The sequence below is a fragment of the Schistocerca americana genome, chromosome X, assembly GCF_021461395.2.
Source record: "Schistocerca americana isolate TAMUIC-IGC-003095 chromosome X, iqSchAmer2.1, whole genome shotgun sequence".
Lineage (NCBI taxonomy): Eukaryota > Metazoa > Arthropoda > Insecta > Orthoptera > Acrididae > Schistocerca > Schistocerca americana.
The window spans coordinates 519,579,514-519,602,612 of record NC_060130.1 but is presented as its reverse complement, the minus strand read 5'-3'; the positions used below and the strand labels follow the sequence as shown (position 1 = coordinate 519,602,612).

The 23,099-nt window shown below is 46.2% G+C and overlaps 1 protein-coding gene across 1 annotated transcript in view; it reads left to right on the top strand.

Moving 5' to 3' along the window:
* LOC124555003 (elongation of very long chain fatty acids protein-like) overlaps positions 1–23,099 on the top strand; it is a 227,124-nt gene that overhangs the window by 186,753 nt on the left and 17,272 nt on the right. The window contains exons 6-7 of the mRNA XM_047128746.1: positions 10,762–10,867; positions 16,979–17,115. Coding sequence (XP_046984702.1) covers positions 10,762–10,867; positions 16,979–17,115 — 243 coding nt within the window. The remainder of the gene's footprint in view (positions 1–10,761; positions 10,868–16,978; positions 17,116–23,099) is intronic.

Genomic DNA, 23,099 nt, shown 5'->3' with positions numbered 1-23,099 from the left:
AGTCTGATACGGCCTGACGTCGTCTAATTTCCTTTACTGTAACGTCTTTAAGTGTTGTACTTCCCTAATACAGTTGATACTGTAGTAAATCCACTGCACTGTGGAATTTTCAACAAAGTTGATTGTGTGGGCCCACATAGTGAGTGCATCTACCATTACAGTGACAACTCTGCCAGGGGTATGCAAAACTACTGCATCTAATACGGCGGCACCAACACAAGTCAACAAAACACAGGAATGTACTGCGGGTCCATAGAGTCCACTACGTGTGACGACCCTTGCGGGCTTCTGGTGGCGTTTGTACGTTGGTCCGTACAGACATTGCTAGCACGTGCATTCCTCTCCAAACTACATTGGAAGCAGTTGCTGTTAGGGTCCACTTAGACTCTGCAGTCACAGTATGCAATCTTTATCTCCCTCCTGACAGGACTCTTACACCTGCTGCCTTAACCACCCTTCTTCAGCAACTTCCTCCTCCCTTCCTCCTCCTTGGGGATTTTAATGCTCATCATCCTTTGTGGGGCAGTGCCTTTCCATCTAGACGAGGTCTTCTTATCGACCAATTTATTGCAGACCACGACCTGTGCCTTCTTAATGATGGCTCCCCTACTCATTTCAGTGCTGGTCATGGTACCTTTTCTGCCATTGATCTTTCTCTTTCTTCTCCCTCTCTCCTCCCTTCATTACACTGGTCGCCACACGACGACCTTTGTGATAGTGACCATTTCCCGTTGATTATCACGCTCCCTTCCCGCTCCCCGATGGAGAGGTTACCTCGTTGGTCTTTCCACCGCGCCGATTGGCCTCTATATACTGCACAGGTCGAGTTTTCTCCCTCTTTGTCGGGTTGTATTGATGACGTCCTACGTGACGTGTCTGACGCGATTGTTCGCGCTGCTAACCTTGCTGTCCCGCGCTCATCTGGACAATTTCGTCGTCGGCAAGTCCCGTGGTGGAGTACGGCCATTGCCATTGCCATCCGTGATCGCCGTCGAGCTTTGCAACAGTTTAAGAGGCACCCATCTGTAGCCAGCCTTTCTACCTTTAAGCGCCTTCGCGCTAAAGCCCGTTATTTAATCAAACAGAGCAAGCGGATATGTTGGGAACGATTCGTTTCTTCCCTTGGTTCCACTGTCCCTCTGTCACGGGTATGGGCTACACTTCGCTCTCTCCAAGGTTGCCATCGGCAGTCCACCCTCACAGGCCTTCACCTCCCAGATGGCATTTGTACGGACCCATTAGTTCTCGCAGAACATCTTGCGACCCATTTTGCAGTGGCATCAGCGTCGGCCTCCTATCCAGCTGCTTTCCTTCATCAAAAACAGCAGGCTGAAGCTGTCACCTTATGTTTCACCACTTGTGAGTCAGAATCTTACAACGAACCTTTCACTGAATGGGAATTTCTTTCTGCTCTATCTGCTTCTCATGATACGGCTCCTGGCCCAGATTCCATTCATAACCAGCTGCTTCAACATCTCAGTGCTCCACAACGGCACCATCTTCTTCGGGTGTTTAACCGTATCTGGCTCCAGGGTGACTTCCCTTCTCAGTGGAGGGATAGCATTGTGGTTCCTGTCCTTAAGCCTGGTCAGAACCCCCTATCTGTTGACAGCTATCGGCCAATTAGTTTGACCAATGTTGGTTGTAAGTTACTTGAACGGCTGGTAGCCCGTCGGCTCACTTGGGTCCTCGAATCTCGGGATCTATTGTCCCCTTACCAGTGTGGCTTTCGAGAGGGACGATCTCCAATCGATCATTTGCTTCGCTTGGAATCCGCAGTTCGGCAGGCTTTTTCCCAGCGCCGCCATTTGGTTGCAGTGTTTTTTGACCTTCGCAAGGCCTATGACACGGCCTGGCGCCATCACATCTTACTAACCCTTCATCAGTGGGGTCTTCGGGGCCCACTCCCGATTTTTATCCGCCAGTTCCTGATCCATCGGTCATTCAGAGTTCGAGTTGGTACTGCTTTTAGTTCTCCACGGACCCAGGAGACGGGCATCCCACAGGGTTCTGTCTTGAGTGTCCTTCTTTTCCTCATTGCTATCGATGGACTTGTGGCCTCTGTCGGTCCCTTGGTCGCCCCTGCCCTGTATGTGGATGATTTCTGCATTTGGGTTAGTTCCTCCTCGATGCCATCTGCAGAACGGCAGCTCCAGGTGGCTATACGGCGTGCCTCTGCATGGACCCTCTCCCACGGGTTTCAATTCTCTCCTTTAAAAACGCGGGTGGTCCACTTCTGTCGCCGTACTACGGTCCACCCTGATCCAGAGCTCTATCTCGCTGCACAAAGATTGCCTGTGGTTCCACAGTTTCGTTTCCTAGGTCTTCTTTTCGACAACAAGCTCACTTGGCTGCCCCATATCAGACTCCTGAAGGTAGGATGCTTCCGTAAACTCAATGTCCTTCGCTTCCTTGCCCACTCCTCCTGGGGTGCGGACCGTTCCCTCCTCCTCCGTCTTTATCGTGCTCTAGTTCTGTCACGTTTGGACTATGGTTGTCAAGTTTATGGTTCAGCTGCTCCTTCCACGCTGCACGTGCTGGATCCAGTCCACCATCGTGGTATCCGTTTGGCCACCGGTGCCTTCCCTACTAGCCCTGTTGATAGTCTCCTGGTTGAAGCTGGGATCCCCCCCCCTTTCTGTTCGGCGGTCCCAGCTTCTGGTGTCTTATGCCCTTACTATCCGTTCTTCTCCCGCTCATCCTTCCTATTCCCAGACCATGGACGTCGCCCGCCTGACTCCCGCCCTCGGGCGGGTTTACCGGTTGGGCTGCGCCTTGCGTCTCTTAACCGTGATTTTCGGCTTCCTTCTTTGTCCTGTCTTCCTCGCTCCCTCCCCTCCACCCCTCCTTGGTTAGTTCCTCGGCCTCGAATTCGGATGGATCTCCGCCGCGGTCCGAAAGATTCCATCCCCCCGGTGGTGTTCCGTTCCTTTTTCCGCCAAATTTTATGGGAGTTTCGGGATGCTGTTGTTTTTTACACTGATGGCTCTAAATCTGCTGATCATGTTGGGTATGCCTTCACGTCCTTTGTTGGAACGGAAAATCATCTACTGCCACCCTCATGTGGGGTGTTTACTGCGGAATTGATGGCAATTTCCCGGGCCCTTACCTTTATTAAACAATCCCAACACAACCGCGTTTTGTTATGTACGGACTCGATGAGTGGCCTTCTTGCTATTGACCGGTGTTTTTCGCGCCATCCCTTGGTCTCTGCCATCCATGACCATCTCGCTGATCTTCACCGTGCTGCTTGTTCCATTGACTTCCTATGGGTCCCGGGCCATGTGGGTATCCCGGGTAATGAGCTCGCTGATCGTTTGGCTGGGGGAGCAGTTACTTACCCCCCGTTTTCTGTAACCCCTCCTGCAGCGGATTTACGGCTTCACATCAAATCCCACTTTGCACAGTCATGGGCCAATTCTTGGGAGGCTACTCCACTGTCTAATAAACTTCGTGCCATTAAGGTGAATACAGGCCCATGGCGTTCTTCCTTTAGCCTCTCCCGCAAGGACTCGACCACACTGTGTCGTCTCCGCATTGGCCATACCAGGCTGACCCATGGTTTCCTTTTGCGTGATGAGCCACCCCCGCTATGTGGTTGTGGAGCCTTCCAGTCAGTGGCCCACATTTTGGTTGAATGCCCCCTTCTTTTGGCTCTGCGTGCTAAGTACAGACTCCCCCACACTTTACCTTTGATGTTGGCTGACGATTCCCGGATGGTCTCTCTGGTTCTAGGTTTCCTCCGGGAGAGTGGTTTTTATTCTCAGTTTTAAAGTTTTTAATCTCCCTCTGGTGTTGGGGCAGGGCGGTGAGTGTTTGGGTGTCTCCCACTGTAGGCAGTGTTCAGAGATTCCCGATTCACCTCCCTGACCGGAATCCTCTTTTCTTTCCCTTTTACTCTGTTTTTACCCCTTCTTTTTAAGGCTTGGTTAGTTTTTCTATTCCCATACGTACTTTCTGCATTATAGCAGTTGTACCTTTTAAGTCACAGGTGGTCTTGCCTATGCTATTTCAGCATAGTGTTGGGTTCGTTCTCTTGCCAACTTCCCTCATTTGTTTTTACTAATGACAACGTGACTGCCCTTCTACGTTTCCCCTTTATCCGTTTTATTTTTCTGACTATACTGAGATGTCCCGTTAGCAGAATGGAGTCTATTTGAAACAAGGGACTGATGACCTTGCTGTTTGGTCCCTTTAACCTCAAACAACCAACCAACTACGTGTGACATTTCAGCAATGAGCACATCGTCATAGCCGGGTGCGCCGACTATCTGACCTAGGGCTGCACTTATGATCACGTCTAAGTTATGATGGGGGCAGGTGGAACTTGATGATTGTTGTCTACAATGCGGACGCTATTGCTACGAAATTATCGATCTAGATTTATGTACTTCTGGAGAACATAGTATCAATGGAAACAGTATGACGAACTTCATAAACACATTCATAGTGGATCACCTGTGGAGCTGGCAAATGAAAAGATAAGATTACAGTGGTGAAAGGAGCGCAATATATCTCAACTAGCGATAAATGCAGACACGTAATGTGATTAAGGCAGTCTTTTCTTCTGCTCTCTACCAAACGCAGTTTGCCCATGAACGCGATCAGAGATCTCTTCAATCTATGAAGCATGATAGAATTTATTTGGTGGTGGTGGTGGTGGTGGTGGTGGTGGTGGTGGTGGTGGTGGTAATATCGCGCTTTTCATAGCGATTTGTGGTTAAACAAAATAAAGGTGACTTAGGGTCTACTAAACTGTTTGAGGCCTCCCTGTCGATTAAACATTTCTGGACGTTGCAGTGCTGTGTATACGCCAGCAGGTTATGCATATCAGAGCATAAGATGGGTCGACGTGACAGAATAGCTGAAAGGAACTATCGTGTTTGGAGGTGCTCATGACCACACCGTGAATGACATTTCTCGATCTGTTGGTGCATCAACGCGTCTCTACTAGAAATGGCCCACCACGTGCAGCCATGTTACTCTGTGTACGAGCAGTGGTGGCAAAAAGAATCCTAACCGACAGGGACCGGAGACGAGTCTCATGCCTTGCCAATGACGGTGGGTTTCAAACCCGACAGGATTCCCTTAATCACTAACTGCAGGTCCATCTTAAGCAGTTTCCGAGTGAATATCGTGAAGAGCTGTATGTGTTGGACATTTGGAGTCAGATGCACAATGCCATTTCTAACAGTGGCACATACAGCTGTAAGTATTCAATGGACCAAATACGGAAACTGGGGAGTAGCTACCTTGGTATGGCGGTTATCGCTGACGTAACCGGTTTTCCGTTATCAGTTTTTCAACGCCAGTTTAACATTAGTGTTAAAACCGTTCAAAATAAACGGGTTCTGAAGTAAGATTTTCGGTTTCCTATTATTATTTCCTACAATAAATGTAGAAATCGAACAAAGACTGAAAAATATTGTCTGTTTCAAAATAATCAAAATACTACATTAAAAGGCAAATAAAAAGAAAACTTCTCTGTCCATCGTTCACCGGTTTTCTCGGAAAGTGATAAGTGGCTGAATTCTCCAAAAATCGCCATTCTCCTACTGATTCTCATTTCTTGAAACTTCGCTCAAAACTTGTGTTTTAATCTGGGATTATACCACTACTTGGGCATCAGGAATAGTCAGCGTTAAACGGTGAAAACTGAGACTGAAGAGGTCTATTTTTAGGATTAGGCAGATAAAAAGCTGCAAGCAGGTAAAAAGCATATTACATATTGCTTAGACCCAGGCAACATACCAGCTACTTGGCTTTTATTGTAAACACTGAGTGAATTGTTCAGTTATAAGCTTTCTCCTTACATGATGTCGCAAGTTTGTTGTGGCTCCTCCAGTTCTTAATCTTTCAAGGGAAACTCAGCGTTATACTACATTGGTACTGCTTTTCATAAAATACTTCCAGACTAGGATCGGTGCCATTCTGTAATACAACTGTCAGAGGACGACAGTGTGAAACTACCATATAGACCACACAGGGTCAAGTCTCGCACGCTGCGTGTACAAGCGTACCATCCAAGGCCATGCCACATGGTAATAAGTAAATTCTCTCAACAATGTTATACCAATTCTCGTGCTTTGTGTTTGTTGCACGTTTCTGTCGGCATTGTTATTTTAATAATACTGATCGATTTTCCCGCTTTCAATAACAACGCCATGTTTCAAAACAATGGAAATTTCACGAATAAAGATTACTCGTTTCTTAAAAAAAGGTTTATTTAAAAACTAAAAATTTCAGTGTTGCTGCTATGTGTCATTTATATTTCGGTTTTTCCCCCTCTTAGTAGTAAAAATAAAAACACCTTTTATAACAGAGGCCAAACAAACACCGAAAAATACCCGTTATTTAGATCTAAAATATGTCTGTTTTAGCCGGTCGGTTTTTCCCATCCCTATAGCTGAGTGGAAGCGTCTAATTGATAAGTCACAATTTTCTATCTTTCTTCAGCTGATACAAGGGATGAATACGAACCGGAATCTTTAAATTCAGCATTATCGCTGGTGAAGTATAGCCCTGTCTTCATTTTCATGACGTTTTGTGGACACTCCACTTTTCCAGCATATCAACTACCGTGTTTACAGGATTACATGTATGCGTCCCTGATTTAACGAACCGTCAGTTATCCCTCTCGAGTGACTCCCTAAATTACCCGATCTTAACCCCACTGAAAATGACTGAGACTGCCTGAAACAGCAGATGAAATGTAGCAATCAACCTCACTGCAATTTGATCGCTCTGTGGGGTCTGTAACTCCAATTCCAAGGAAACCAGGTGCGGACGGGAACGAATATTACCGAACTATCAGCTTAATAATTCATCGTTGCAAAACACAAACACGAATAAGGAATTCGTGTTAGAAGAATAGGAAAACTAGTAGGAACCGACCTCTGGGAAGATCAGTTAGGATTCCGGGGAATGTGGAACAAGCGAGGTAATACTGACCCTAAGACTTATCTTAGAAGATAGGTTAAGGAAAGACTATCTTACGTTTATAGCATTTGTAGACAGAGAGAAAAAATTTCAACATTTTTGACTGGAATACTCTTTGAAATTTTGAAGGTAGCAAGGGTAAAATACAGGGAGCTAAAGGCTATTTACAACTTGTGCAGAAACTAGACAGCAGTTAAAAGACGAGGTGCATGAAAGGGGAGCAGTGGTTGAGAACTTACTCAATCTGTACATTGAACAAGCAGTAAATGAAACCAAAGAAAAATTCGAAGTGGGAAATACAGTTGAGGGAGAAAAAATAAAAACTTTGAAGTTCGCTGATGACGTAATTATGTCAGAGACAAAAAGTACTTGCAGTGATGATGGAATGTAGTCGAAATAAATTAGGTGATTCTGAGGAAATTATGAAACTAGACACGTAAAACAGTTTTTCCACTTGGGCAGTAAAATAACTGATGATAGTCGAAGTAGAGGGGATATAAAATGTAGACCGGTAATGGTAAGAAAAGGGTTTCTGAAAAAGAGAAATCTGCTGACATCGAATGTAGGTTTAAGTCTTAAGAAGTCTTTTTTTGAAGGCATTTGCCTGGAGTGTAGCGATGTATGGAAATGAAACGTGGATGATAAACAGTTTAGACAAGAAGGCAATAGAAGCTTTTGAAACGTGGTGCTACAGAAGAATACTGAAAGTTAGATGGGTAGATCACGGAGCTAATGAGGAGGTACTGAATAGAATTTGGGAGAAGAGAAATTTATTGGTACAACCTGACTATAAGAAGAGAACTATTGATAGAGCACTTTCTGAGACATCAAAAGATCACCAATCTAATACTGGAGGGAAGTGTAGGGATTAAAAGGCGTAGAGGGAGACCAAGAGGCGAATACAATGTGCAGATTCAGATGGTTGTAGGCTGCAGTAGTTGCTCGGAGACGAAGCAACCTGCACAAGATATAGTAGCATTGAGTGCTGCATAGAATCAGTCTTCAGACTGAGGCCACAACAGCAACATGGGATCTAATCATAAGAGTTGCTTCACACCTGAAGAAACGTCTGTGGCACTCAGTTCGGCTTTAGAAGTCGTTTAACAACTGAAAATTCTATATTGTCTTTCCTCTGTGAGGTACTGGGTGGGTTAAACAAAAGGTTTAGAACGCTAGGCATATTTTTTAATTTAATTAAGGCGTTTGTGTGTGTTGATAACAAAATTTGCTCCAGAAGTTGGACCATTACAGAATAGGGGCAGTAGCTCACATTTGGTTTACCTCTTACTACAGCAACAGACAGCAAAAGGTCATTATTCAGTGTTGAGAATGGTTGTTACGTGGGGTCTGAGTGGGGTACTGTCAAATGGGGTGTGCCCCTTATTTATATAAACGATATGTCCTCTAATATTACATGTACCTCTAAAATATTTCAGTTTGCTAATTATACTAGCTTGGTAGTATCGGATGTTGTATGCAACATTGGCTCGGTTGCAAATAACTTCATGGCTTGTAGAGAAAGAACGAACACTAAATCATAAGACTCAGTTTTTACCGTTTCTAACACACAATTCAACAAAACCCGACGTTTTAATTTCGCAGAGTGGGCATATGATCAGTGAAACTGAACAGTTCAAATTTCTAGGTGTTTAGATAGTAAACTGTAGTGGAAAGCCCACGTTCAGAATCTTATTCAAAGACTTAATACTGTCATTTTTACTATTCGAACGGTATCTAAAGTGAGTGATACTTCGACACGTAATGGTTAGACACGAAAATTAGTCTACTTTGCTTATGTTCATTCTCTTATGTTGTATGGTATTATATTTTGGTGTAACTCTTCCCATTCTAAAAGGATATTTTTGGCTCAGTAACGGGCGTTTCGGGCAATAAGTGGAGTAAGTTCACAAACCTCTTGTCGACCCTGATCAGGAGTCTGAGTATTTTGACTCTGGCCTCTCAATACATATTCCTTACTGTAATCTCTTTTTAACAATGTAAGCTTCTTACCAGGAATAAGCTGCTTTCACTCAGTTAATACTTGGCAGAAATCAAACTTGCATTTGGATCGGACTTCCTTAATTCTTGCGCAGGAAAGTGTGCAGTATACTGCTGCATCCATCTTCAACAAGCTACCACAAGAATTCAAAAATCGTAGTAGTAATGCACGCACTTTCAAATCGAAACTGAAGAGTTTCCTCATGGGTCACTCCTTCTATTCTCTCGAAGAGTTCCTTAAAAATTCAAGTCGATTCATGTTGTATTGTTGATTGCGTTTACTCAAACTTGTGGCTTGACTTTTTTGGTTCCATAAGCATTTTATTTTTATCTATTATTTTTATGTTGTAATTTCATGTACTGATACATTCCATAACCTTCGAGATTTGCTCCTCAGTTGGGTCCTACGGAACTTGACGTGTAAAAAAGTAAACGGATAAGTAAACAAACACCCATTGAGGCTAAAGGCTGTTACACGGTACTAGTGCCATGTCTCCTGGAGGAGACTAATTTTTATTTCAGTGTATTTATTTCGCCGGCCGGAGTGGAAGAGCGGTTCTAGGCGCGTCAGTCTGGAACCGCACGACCGCTACGGTTGCAGGTTCGAATCCTGCCTCGGGCATGGATGTGTGTGATGTCCTTAGGTTAGTTAGGTTTAAGTAGTTCTAAGTTCTAGGGGGCTGATGACCTCAGCTGTTAAGTCCCATAGTGCTCAGAGCCATTTGAACATTTTTTTTTTTATTATTTATTTCAGATGGGCAGTATCAATATATTTTCTCTAGCTCCTGTATGAGATGTATGGCTACAACACCTTAAGAATTGCATTGTCTCGCTATTAAGTTGAAATCTCATTATGTCCAAGTGATTCTCTAATTTTGGCACAGGAGTATGCAAAACCTGATAGAACGGAAACCATTATAGTAGACAGGGTGTCGTTCATAAGTGTATTCAGGCGCATTTCCTTTGGTGTTTCGGTAGATACTTGCAATTCCCTTCTTGCATTGTGTCGCTAGAGTCAGCCCAAACGCCGGCCGCGGTGGTCTCGCGGTTCTAGGCGCACAGTCCGGAACCGTGCGATCGCTACGTTCGCAGATTCGAATCCTGCCTCGGGCATGGATGTGTATGATGTCCTTCGGTTAGTTAGGTTTAAGTAGTTCTATGTTCTAGGGGACTTATGACCACAGATGTTAAGTCCCATAGTGCTCAGAGCCATTTAAACCAGTCAGCCCAAATAAATATTAATCATTACGTACCCAGTGTCGACAGAAAGCGTCGGTTTGTTACTCGTTACAAACAAAATGACTTTAAAGTGGAATTTTAGTTGTCCATTCGATAGTGGACCCAAATTAGTCTATTCCGATATTATTTTTGTCGATATTTACTAACAAGGACAGTAAAACACAATAACCAGAATCAGCAACGATCGCCCAGGCCCGCGCCGACTGCTACCGCAACGCAGCAGCCCTGTTCAGTCGCCGCTGGTGTACTGGTTGTTTTACTGTCCTTGTTAAAACATATCGATAAAACGAATATCGGAGACGGTCCACTCCATCGAATTGACACGAAATATTCCACTTTAAAATCATTTTGTTTGTAACGGGAAACAAACCGACGCTTTCCGTCGCCACTGGACGCCGCATGAACGACTCGATGAGCAGTATTTGTTTAGGCTGACACTATCTACGAATTGCAGAAACTAAATTGCAAATATCTGCCGAAACGTTAGAGAAAATGCGCCTGACTATTCTTAATAGGGACACCTCGTGTATGTGACATAATTAATAGTATGTGGTGACTAAATGTGGACTCCTCTTGCTGTTACAGCTGTTCTTCATCTTGCGGAAGAAGAACGAGCAGATCACGAACCTGCACGTCATCCACCACGGTGTGATGCCGATGAGCGTGTGGTTCGGAGTCAAGTTCACGCCAGGTGAGTTGGCGCGGCCTTCGGCGGCGGTTACGCAAGCGGCGCGGCGCGGCGCGTCAACTAGCAGCGCGTGCTCTTACGACAGGCTCGCCTTAGGGCTCCCGCACAACCTCTTTCCTGTTGGCCTTTACACTCCAACACGTGTCCGCCGGAACAGCTACAGTAAGCCTTAAAAGAAACTGATTTAAACACAAATTCGATACCGTGCGCACAACTGCTAAGGAAACTGTGGTGTCACCGCCAGACACCACACTTGCTAGGTGGTAGCTTTTAAATCTGCCGCGGTCCGGTAGTATACGTCGGACCCGCGTGTCGCCACTGTCAGTGATCGCAGACCGAGCGCCACCACACGGCAGGTCTAGAGAGACGTACTGGCACTCGCGCCAGTTGTACAGCCGACTTTGCTAGCGACGCCACACTGACAAATACGCTCTCATTTGCCGAGACGATAGTTAGCATAGCCTTCAGCTAAGTCAATTGCTACGACCTAGCAAGGCGCCATCACCAAGTTATATTGAGATGATAATACTGTATCAACAAGAGCGATGTACACCAATTATGGATTAAAGTTAAGTATTCCAGCAGCTACGTATTTTTCTTTATAGCATTCATTACGTATCCTGTTTCAGACCTCACGCCAGCCTGAGTGAGTTTAAACGCGTGCTATTCGGCTACAAGTCATAGTGGATTGGCTGTCGGGTCAGTACACTACAGAAACCGCTTCCAAAGGGCAGTGCTGGTTGACCGGTGCCCTCATTGAGGATGTGTAATGGCACAAAATATTCACCCGAGGAAATACCCACACCGGGCACTGAGTGCAACGGAGCAACTGCTGTAACACGTACCAGACAGTTCTTAACTGTGTCTTCTGCATCTCCCCGTCGGTGGTGCTGGTCCATACTAACTTAGACCTACGAAAACTAAACTGGCTTCTACTCAGATGCGAAGTTTAAACTGGTGTGAAGATTGTAATTGCCCATTAATCAACAAATAAGGTAGTCATTAGACTGGAAGTGTTTTCTCATTTGTTAAGCTCGCCGTGTTAATGGTGGAAGTGCTGATCAGACAGTAAATTATACATTATCGAATCATATTAACGCGACTACCTGTCAAAAGCTACAAGAACCAACTTTTGCTGCGCGGACCGCCGCGAGACGTCCAGGAAGGGTATCAATAAGGTTCCGAAACGCACCGACAGGGATGGAGAGCCATACCGGCTTCAGTGCAGTGGCTAGGTTTCTCGGTTGAGGATCCATGGCGCGAACATGCTGATAGAGATGGTCACACAGATTGTCTATTAAGTTTAAACTCATGGGGGGGAAGGGGGGAGAGGGGCGGGGGAAGCGGCGGCCGCGGCGTTTGATGGTAAGGAAAGTACGGTTAAACTCGGTAATTGCACGTACACTGTGAGCTGTCACATGTGCATTATCGTGCTGGTAGGTGCCATCGTGTCGAGAAAAAACAAACTGTATGTAGCGATGGATATGGTCCCCAAAGACAGATGCATTTCAGTTTGCTCCATTGTGCCTTCTAGAATGACGAGATCATTCAATCATTCAAGGAATGCCCCGAAAATATTCCATAGACCATAACGCTCCCTCCTCCTTGCCTGGAACACTTTACACTACCGGCCATAAAAATTGCTACACCAAGAAGAAATGCAGATGATCAACGGGTATTCATTGGACAGATATATTATACTAGAACTGACATGTGACTACATTTCCACGCAGTTTGGGTGCATAGATCCTGAGAAATCACCTCTGGCCGTAATAACTTGATAGGCCTGGGCATTGAGCCAACAGAGCATGGATGGCGTGTACAGGTACAGCTGCCCATGCAGCTTCAACACGATACCACATTTCATCAAGAGGAGTGACTGGCGTATTGTGAGCCAGTTGCTCGGCCACCATTGACCAGACGTTTTCAATTGGTGAAAGATCTGGAGAATGTGCTGGCCAGGGCAGCAGTCGAACATTTTCTGTATCCAGAAAGGCCCGTACAGTACCTGCAACATGCGATCGTGCATTATCCTGCTGAAATGTAGGGTTTCGCAGGGATCGAATAAAGGGTAGAGCCACGGGTTGTAAAACATCTGAAATGTAACGTCCTCTGTTCAAAGTGCCGTAAATGCGAACAAGGGGTGACGTGTAACCCCATACCATCACGCCAGGTGATACGCCAGTATGGCGATGACGAATAGCCACTTCCAATGTGCGTTCACCGAGATGTCGCCAAACACGGATGCGACCATCATGATGCTGTAAACAGAATCTGGATTCATCCGAAAAAATGACGTTTTGCCATTCGTGCGCACAGGTTCGTCGTTGAGTACACCATCGCAGCGCTCCTGTCTGTGATGCAGCGTCAAGGTTAACCGCAGCCATGATCTCAGAGCTGATAGTCAATGCTGCTTCAAACATCGTCGAAATGTTCGTGCAGATGGTTGTTGTCTTGCAAATGTCCCCATCTGTTGACTCAGGGATCGAGACGTGGCTGCACGATCCGCTACAGCCATGCGGATAAGATGCCTGTCATCTCGACTGCTAGTGATACGAGGCCGTTGGGATCCAGCACGGTGTTCCGTATTACCCTCCTAAACCCACCGATTCCATATTCCGCTAACAGTCATTGGATCTCGACCAACGCGAGCAGCAATGTCGCGATACGATAAACCGCAATCGCGATAGGCTACAATCCGACCTTATCAAAGTTGGAAACGTGATGGTACGCATTTCTCCTCCTCACACGAGGCATCACACAACGTTTCACCAGGTAACGCCGGTCAACTGCTGTTTGTGAATGAGAAATCGGTTGGAAACTTTCGTCATGTCAGCACGTTGTAGGTATCGCCACCGGCGCCAACCTTGTGTGAATGCTCTGAAAAGCTAATCATTTGCATATCACAGCATCTGCTTCCTGTCGGTTAAATTTCGTATCTGTAGCACGTCATCTTCGTGGTGTAGCAATTTTAATGGCCAGTAGTGTACTTCCAGACTTTCCACGACGTACACGCCGATGGGGCGTAAAACGTGATTCATACGAAAAAGTCACCTGTCGCCGCTCAGTGGACATCCAGTTGCGGTACTGGTGTGCAAATTTCAGCTTTCGTCGTCGATGAACACAGTTATTTGGGTGCATTAATCAGGCACCTGCTCCAGAGGCCCATGCACATCAAACGGTCGTTAAGGAGACACTGCTGGTAGTCCCTGCGTTCATCTGGGCGATCAGTTTAACAGTTGCAAGTCTATTCGCCCGTACAGATATCCACAGCCCTCGTTCACCCCTGTCTTCTATGGCTCGTGGTGCATCACAGTTGCCTCAGCGCCGGTCTTGGTTAACGCTGTTTTGGCTTTCACGGTATACTTCAACTACGAGAGCAAGCGAACACTTAACAAATTTAGTCGTTTTGGAAATTCTTCCATCCTTGGCCCGAAAGCCAGTGCCGATGCCCCCTTCGACGTAAGATAAATCGCTCCGTTCCGCATTTGTGTGTCCGCGTCACCGCGACGATCTTAATGTACCCTCCACTGCTAGTGCTGCCACCTTCCATCTGTAAATGATTGGTTCAAATGGCTCTGAGCACTATGGGACTTAACATCTGAGGTCATCCGTCCCCTAGAACTCAGAACTACTTAAACCTAACTAACCTAAGGACATCACACACATCCATGCCCGAGGCAGGATTCGAACCTGCGATCGTAGCAGTCGCGCGGTTCCGGACTGAGCGCCTAGAACCGCTAGACCACCGTGGCCCGCTATAAATGATTATTGCACGTTGACGTCACACATAGGTGGTGGTCATATTGTGACTGGACCGTTTTGATTGAATTACGTTTTAACATGGGATCTGACCCTTGGTTCGATTTTAGTGCCGCACCAACGAAACATACAGCAAGAGGTAATGTTAAGTTCAAATACTGGAAACAATCCTACCATCAATCCACGATCGCACCAGACACTTGACGAAGTGCTCGACGAAACAAACTAGTAATAAGTAAAGTTGCACATAACCCTATTTAAAAATTAACCAGGTGATTAAACACAAGCACTGGACGAATGTTCTCCACTAGTCAAACGAAATGTAAACGATATTCCCTCTACACCATCGTATTAACATTTATTCGAAGTTACTATACCGAGCGAGGTGGCGCAGCACACTGGACTCGCGTACGGGAGGGCTACGATTCAGATCCCCGTTTGGCCATCCTGATTTAAGTTTTCCGTGATTTCCCTGAATCCCTCCAGGTAAATTCGAGGAAAGGGCTCGGCCAATTTCCTTCGCCGTCCTTCAATCACTCGGAGCTCGTGATCCGTCCTTGACCACGACGTTCACGGGACGTTGAACCTTTATTTTTCTTCTACCATTCCCTCGAACTTAATATCATACTGCTGGCAGAAAACAAACGACTTATAACGTCGTTTCCGTGAGTATTGTTACTTCTAAATTTAACCGAAGCAGACGCGTCTCTCCAACGCAGGTAAAGAATTCTTTAGCAGCCAATAACCCGAGCGCCGAAGCCTGCTGTAGCCTCGTAGAAGAGAAACTGGTTTACTCCGACAATTTCACGAAAATATAAATATAAGCAATTAATTAGAAGGGGGTATTTAGTTAAATCCTTGAGACTACGGTCTCGTTTTCAAAGAAAAATCTTGTTTACTCTAGTAATTTCACGAAAGTATCAATAAGTAATTACGATACAAACGCCTACGGACTTAAATCCGTATCAAAATACCGCGCCAGTCTGGCAAAATCAGGATGAATGGCAATCATAAGCGTAAACCTTTCCATTCTGTATCAGCAACTCAACAGTATAAACCTCAGTTTCGAGGCGCGATTATTAATTGAATATGTTCCACATATACTGGGGTCTAGGTTTTCCCTTCTGTTTCTTTTAATTCGTATTTCTCAGTATAGACATGGCAGCATGCTTCCACGAAACTACCCGCTTCTCTTGCATTACTGAAAGTACCTGCGGCGTGAATTTAATAGCTTTGCGGTGAGACGGACGTAAATCCCGGGACGAAACATAACCACAACCAAAAGCACAGGCACGTCTCTCTGTCGATGTAAGATAAATTGACGTGGCTTCGTTAGTCTCGCAGCCTATTTCGGCAACATAATTTCAAAGTTCATCCGCCTTTCTTGCACTTAATGTTCAAAAAAAATGTTCAAATGTGTGTGAAATCTTATGGGACTTAACTAAGGTCGTCAGTCCCTAAGCTTACACACTACTTGTCCTAAATTATCCTAAGGACAGACACTCACACCCATGCCCGAGGGAGAATTCGAAACTCTGCCGGGACCAGCCGCACAATCCATGACTGCGGCGCCTTATGCACTTTGAGTAGTTTCCGTTCGCTGATCTGCAAGTATTTATCTCACTTCTCTTTCGAAAGTCTTGAGTGAATAAAAATTTCAAAATATGGATAGACTATTTTGTCTTATCTTAAGCTCCCATATCGCGAAAGTACTAGTGGTATGGTAAAAATTATTAATTTCGAGTTCAGTCTTCATGAAGGCGTAAAAAATGAGAAAAGGAAGTAAGACAATCGCCAATATCATTTGCTATTAAGTCAGTGTGGTATATTAGAAATTTATCAGAGACGGCAGCAGTTTTTGTTCTTACAATTACTTGTTTCAGTTCACAGTAGTGTACACCCGAAAATATGAACAGTTTACTTATATACGCTTATCTCTGAAGGCAATGAGTGTACTTTGGAGAAATTACATTAAATTGTAGAATTGTAGGATGAGCTACAATCCAGCAGCGGTCAGACTGCTCAAGACTGATGATGTTACTAATTAACGCACGGGTGTTTCACGCACCAGCTATGCTCCTCAGACCGAGCAGCCAACAGGTTCAATCCCCACGCGACTATGCTGATTGTTATAGTTTCCCTAAAGGACATTAAGTGAGAATGACTTGTTCCTTCTATTAGACCATTACCAGTTCTCCACCTATATTTCTTAACTCTGCTAATGTGCGCTCTCTCTCTCTCTCTCTCTCTCTCTCATCATACTATCATTTAAACGAAGCAGTCAGTCTCGTGTTGCTTATGAAATACTGAATGTAACACTGTTTTTATTAAACACACTGGTTATTGTTTCAGGAGGCCACAGTTCCTTCTTCGGTCTGCTGAATACATTCGTACACGTCGTTATGTATACATACTACATGCTGGCGGCCATGGGGCCACAGATGCGTCCATACTTGTGGTGGAAGAAATACCTCACAGCCTTCCAGATGGTAAGTAATCATCGCGTAAACTAGATAGCATTCAGGATTGAAAAGCGAGCGCTACACACACTCGCTATCTTCATGAAATGTCCAGTTTTTGTCCTTAACACTACGCCATGTCCATTATACTTGTGAAAGTGATCTGTGGATGAATAACAGCTGCTGCTGCTGCTATTATTGCTATTACTATTACTATTCCTATGTCGTGTTTGTTACTAGTTTCTGTTGTTATTGTTGTTCATGCTTCTGGAAATTAAAGGTAACACAATCCGAAATGAGCCGATAACTTCTCACTACTAGAAACCAGTCAGGCCCTCGTAATAAGATAATACAAGCGAAAGCGACCAGTTAGACGATAAGTGAAAGTGAAACACGGAGAAGACTGATATGTAATGAAGGCCACTTTCTTGCCTGAGACCGTGTAGTCAGTATTAAATTCGGTATAATAACGGACCTGGTGTCCTTGGTCTATCAACACTAAGTGGGAAGGTAGTTTGCTTCGTAATCGATAGTAGATAGCCCCAATACGTGTTGTCTACAGCTGAATGTGACGTAGCTACGCAGTCCTACTGACGCGGAGACAGGCGGCTGTGTGTAGGACGCGGCGCACGGTAGCGCCTCGTGCGGTTGTCTCGGAACTCGGGCCAGCTGACGGAAAGGGTGAGCTCATCAACTGATTCAGACGCGAATCCTCCAGAGCACGGGAGCCGCATGCTCCCACTGATTGTTCCTGCAAGTAGCAGCTGCGGTGTGAACTCACCATGTAGTAAACATTCTTACAGCCGCACGCCCATGCAATCAGTATTCACCACTCTCTCTACTTTTGTGGCAGTAATACTCAAAATACATTCTGAAGTCCTTCTAAGCAGATCTAAATCGTGTGCTACAACGCGGTCCAAATCTGGATGTTGGTCTGCGAGGTGCGTTGGGATAGTGAAGATTGTAGGCCATCGCTCTTAAAAGGGAAAGGCTGCCGCTTGGGTACTTAGTTTTGATGTCGGGCAGAGTCACACTTCACTGAAGAGTGGAGATTTCGTTCTCGAACGTTTCTTAAGTTTTACAAACCTAAAAAACATGTCTACAATACGAAATAATGAAGTTCTGTATAAACTTCATTTGTCACATGTAATTGTATCTTCATTTCGAGACAAAATTTGTTTTGAAGAATCGGATTGGTGCTCCAAAACTTGACCATGTCAATCTGTATAATACGAAGTTCAAATGCAACTCCCCTCCCCCACCCCTTATCTTGGTAAAAACAGATGTTCTGTTTAGTGTCGGAAAGCGAAAACTGTGTTCATGTCTACAGCTGGTCTTTGGTTGAAATTTTCTGGCAGATTAAAACAGTATGCCATACCTCGATTTGAACCTGAGACATTCGTGGGCGAGCGTTCATAGGACTGAAATATCCAGGGACGGCTCACGTCCCATTCTCAGAGCTTTATTTCAGCCAGTGCCTCGTCTCCTAGATGCCAAACTTCAGTTCTTCTGCATAGATTACACTGATAAAACTCCCGGAAATTTCAAATCGGAGCACACTACGGAGCGGAGTGAAAATTTATACTGGAATTTATTGATTTAAACTTGTCAGAACAAGCTTTGAAGGTGTAAACATGTATTTACCTTTTTAAATTGTAGCAATGCGGTATGATGATAGCAGATACTCACTTTTTTCCGAGGGAATCTCACAGCTGTAACCCTAGAATTAAATGAGGCTCTTGATAAAAGATTCAAATTCCTGGGCAGACGGTTCCTTACAGTGGAAACGTGAACCATTCGATGTATTCTAGTTTGAATATTGGGGTAGTAGCAATAGCACTTGATTACTGCCCTTGTCATTTACTGAATAAATAAGGTGGAATAGTCTGTCAGACTCCGGTATGCAATGGACGCATAGCTGAAGTTGACAATGCCTCTCAAATATCGGAAGGCCATGTGATGGTCACAAAAGAAGGCTGTTTTAGACCACTTTAATGTTGTTTGTAGTCTCATGCCTAGTTTACCTCTTCTTTGAAGTGTCGCAGCTGTTTCTGCTCTCAAGTCATACTTGAGTACTTGGGAAAAGAATACGCTGGAGAAGTGTTTTTTTTTTATTTTAAAATTAGCAACCTTTCCTTTTCCCTGCTATGCCTCGAATAATTTCCGTCGTCTATGGATGCGTGGGTGAATGATTTCAAATTCGCCGTTGGAGGTCCCAGAAGTTTCGTTACCTAATAGTATAGTCGTGCCAACCTCACTGGGTAATTTTCAGAGATATCCAGTAACATTGAATGTTGTGGACTCAAAGCTTTTGCTGTTCCATTTTCTTATTGGCCAGGTCCTCCCCACCATAGGAAAATAAAAAAAAAACAGATTCCAACGGTCGTCTATTGGCTGGTTTTTAAATACACTCTCGTTGCAGTCATCAACTCGTGAATCTCTCTATTCTTCAGAACATGATCCGTTGTAAGTTCAGGTTGCTTCGTGTAGTTCAAAATACGGATTGCGGTGAGGGAACCAATGCATTTAGACTGTGTGATCAGAAGTATCCGGACACCTGCATGAAAACGACTTAAAAGTTCCTGGTGCCCACTATCAGTAATTTTGGAATTCAGTATGGTGTTGGCCCACGCTCAGCCTTGGTGACAGCTTCCACTCTCGCAGGCATACGTTCAATGAGGTGCTGAAAGGTTTCTTGGGGAATGGCAGCCCATTCTTTACGGAGTGCTCCACTGAGGAGATGTATCGATCTAGGTCAGTGAGGCCTGGCACGAAAGCGGCGTTCCAAAACACCCCAAAGGTGTTCGACAGGATTCAGGTCAGGACTCTGTGCAGGCCAATCCATTACAGGGATGTTGTTGTTGTGTAACCACTCCGCCACAGGCCGTGCATTATGAACAGGTGCTCGATCGTGTTGTAAGGTGCAATCGCCATCCCCGAATTGCTCTTCAACAGTGGGAAGCAAGGAGGTGCTTAAAACATCAATGTAGGCCTGTGCTGTGATAGTGCTACGCAAAACAACAAGGGGTGCAAGCCCCTCCACCAAAAACACGACCACATCATAACACCACCACCTCCGAAATTTACTGTTGGCACTACACATGCAGGCAAATGACGTTCACTGGGCATTCGCCGGACCCACACCCTGCCATCGGATCGCCATATTGTGTACCGTGATTCGTCACTCCACACAACGTTTTTCCACTGTTCAATCGTCCAATGTTTAATCTCCTTACACCAAGAGAGGCGTCATTTGGCATTTACTGGTGTTTCTCACCTCCCGCCTAACTGGCATAGTACTTGAACTGGATCCTGATGCAGTTTGGAATTCCTGTGTGATGGTTTGGATAGATGTCTGCCTATCACACATTACGGCTCTCTTCAACTGTCAGCGGTCTCTTCAGTCAACAGCTGAGGTCGGCCTGTACGCTTTGCCGCTGTATGTGTCCCTTCACGTTTCCACTTCACTATCACATCGGAAACAGTGGATCTAGAGATGTTTAGGAGTGTAGCAGTCACGCGTACAGACGTATGACAAAACTGGCACCCAATCACCTGACCACTTTCGAAGTCCGTGAGTTCCGCGGAGCATTCCATTCTGTTCTCTCACGATGTCCCCCCCCAGGGGGTCCACAACTCTTTGGTGGATATGTGCGTGGCGAGCACGGGGCCCCGAGCCATTGCAGCCTTCTTTCTCTCCCGGGCTGCATTTCCCTTCCCTTCCCCTCCTTTCCCCTCCATGCTCCTTTCCCCTCGCCCTCTCCTCTCCCTCTATTGGTGTCCTTGCTTATGTTGGCCCCCGCTATCCTCCTGGTTCTGTGGGTTTTACACTCCGGCTTTGTTGCGTAATCATCTCCTCCTTTTGTCATTCCTTGGTCCCCCTCTGGGGTTTGACCTCCATTACAAAATTTCTCCTCTGTAGTGAGAGCCATTTGGGGAAGAGCACCTTACCTAGTGTCTCCGACGTGCGCCCTCCTTGTACATTCCACCTTTTCTTTCACGTCGTTGTCTGATACTAGGGTGCATAGCCAGCACGGTAGCCAGGTGGTGGGGTCGCTATGTACCCTTTTGGTTGAGCCCCCTGAACACACAGGGATCACACTTCTGATACCTGAGCTGTGACCTCCTCATGCATGCCTTGGAGTGGTTGCTCGTCATCCTGGAGCATCGGAACTCCCGGCAATGGCCGCTGTGCCAGACGGCCCTTGCTGTGGCTGTGTGGCGCCCGTGAGGAGAGCCCCTGATCGGAGTGGGTGGTATCAGGGCGGACACTATGCAGATGAAACGCATGTGGGTCCAAAACTCTGGCCGTTCTTCTGCGGCCGTCTCTCTGCGTGTAACTGATTCCTCAAGCGCTGCTTCTCTTGCCCCTTCGGCCTTCCCTTCCATGGCTACCCCCTGGGAAGAGGGTCAGGCCCGTCGTCTAGGGGCAAAACCTTTCCCCCGTTATCTAGTTTGCACCAGGACTGATGGAGATACTTTCACCAGTGTCAAACCTTTATTCTTTGTGGAACACATTGAAGAGAAGTTTGGCGAAGTGGACTCCCTGAGCAAGATGCGGTCGGGTTCATTGCTGATAAAAACTGCTTCAGCTGCCCAATCTGTGGCCCTTCGTGCCTGTACCCATCTTGGCACAATTCCTGTGTCCATTACCCCTCACCAGTCTCTAAATATGGTACAAGGTGTGATTTTTCACAGGGACCTCATCCTTCAAACTGATGAGGAACTTCGGGACAATCTCGGACAGCGGGGTGTTCACTTTGTTCGGCATGTTCAGAAGGGTCCTAAAGATAATCTTATTGATACTGGTGCCTTTATCCTGGCCTTTGAAGGGGATACCTTCCCTGAGAAAGTTAACATTATGGTCTATCGCTGTGATGTGAAGCCGTACATCCCACCTCCTATGAGGTGTTTTAAGTGCTTGCGTTTTGGCCACGTCTTCTCGCTGTTCCCGGGCCCCTCTCTGTGGTGACTGTGGATGTCCACTCCATGAGGGGAGTCCCTGTTTCCCCCTCCTGTATGTGTAAATTGTCATGGTAGTCATTCTCCACGTTCACCAGATTGCCCAGTATATAAGAAAGAAAAAAAGATACAGGAGTATAAGTCCCTCGATCGTTTAACCTACACAGAGGCCCGTAAGAAATATGCACGACTGCACCCTGTGTCCATGACATCTAGTTACGCCTTGGTTAAATCTTCACCCCTTCCTCCCCCTTCCTTACCCCCATCCCGGACCCCTCTCCTCCCCCCCCCCTCCCCCCCCTTCCCCCCCTCCCCTGCGGCTCCCACACCTTCTCCTATGGGCGCTGCTCCCCCTCCCCAGCCGGAGAAGTGTCCCACTCCTTCGGCGTCTGCCGGTCAAGGGCGCCTCTCCCGGGATGTCCCTTCCCGGCACCTTCCAGGTCAAAGGTCTGCTGCCGCGCGGCGACCGCGAGAGCCGCGGTCTGTTGGCCCCCAGGTCGCCTGGTCTCTTTCTGTTCCTGATCTTGCTGCAGCTGGCTCCTTTATGCCACACAACCCTCCTCGATCTCAGCCTGAAAAGAAGAAGAAACATAAGTCCCGGGACAAAGAGGCTCTGGTGTCACCGGAGGTCCCTTCCGAGACTTCACAACCGGATTCTGACCTGTCGTTCATGGATGTCGCCCCCTCCTTGTCGGTGACGGGTGGGGACCCGGCGGTATGACTGGATTTAGCGTGTTCAGCCCTCATTTAAACCATCGTTCTGTGGTTCTCCAATGGAATTGTAATGGATACTATCATCACCTTCCGGAATTGAAATCCCTTCTTTCGTCCTACTCTGCAGCTTGTGTGGTTCTCCAGGAATCTCATTTTACTGATGCTCACTCACCGACCCTCTGTGGGTTCCGTGTTTTCTGTCGAAATCGGGTCAGACCCTTCCGGGCTTCAGGTGGCGTTTGTACGTTGGTCCGTACAGACATTGCTAGCACGTGGATTCCTCTCCAAACTACATTGGAAGCGGTTGCTGTTAGGGTCCACTTAGACTCTGCAGTCAC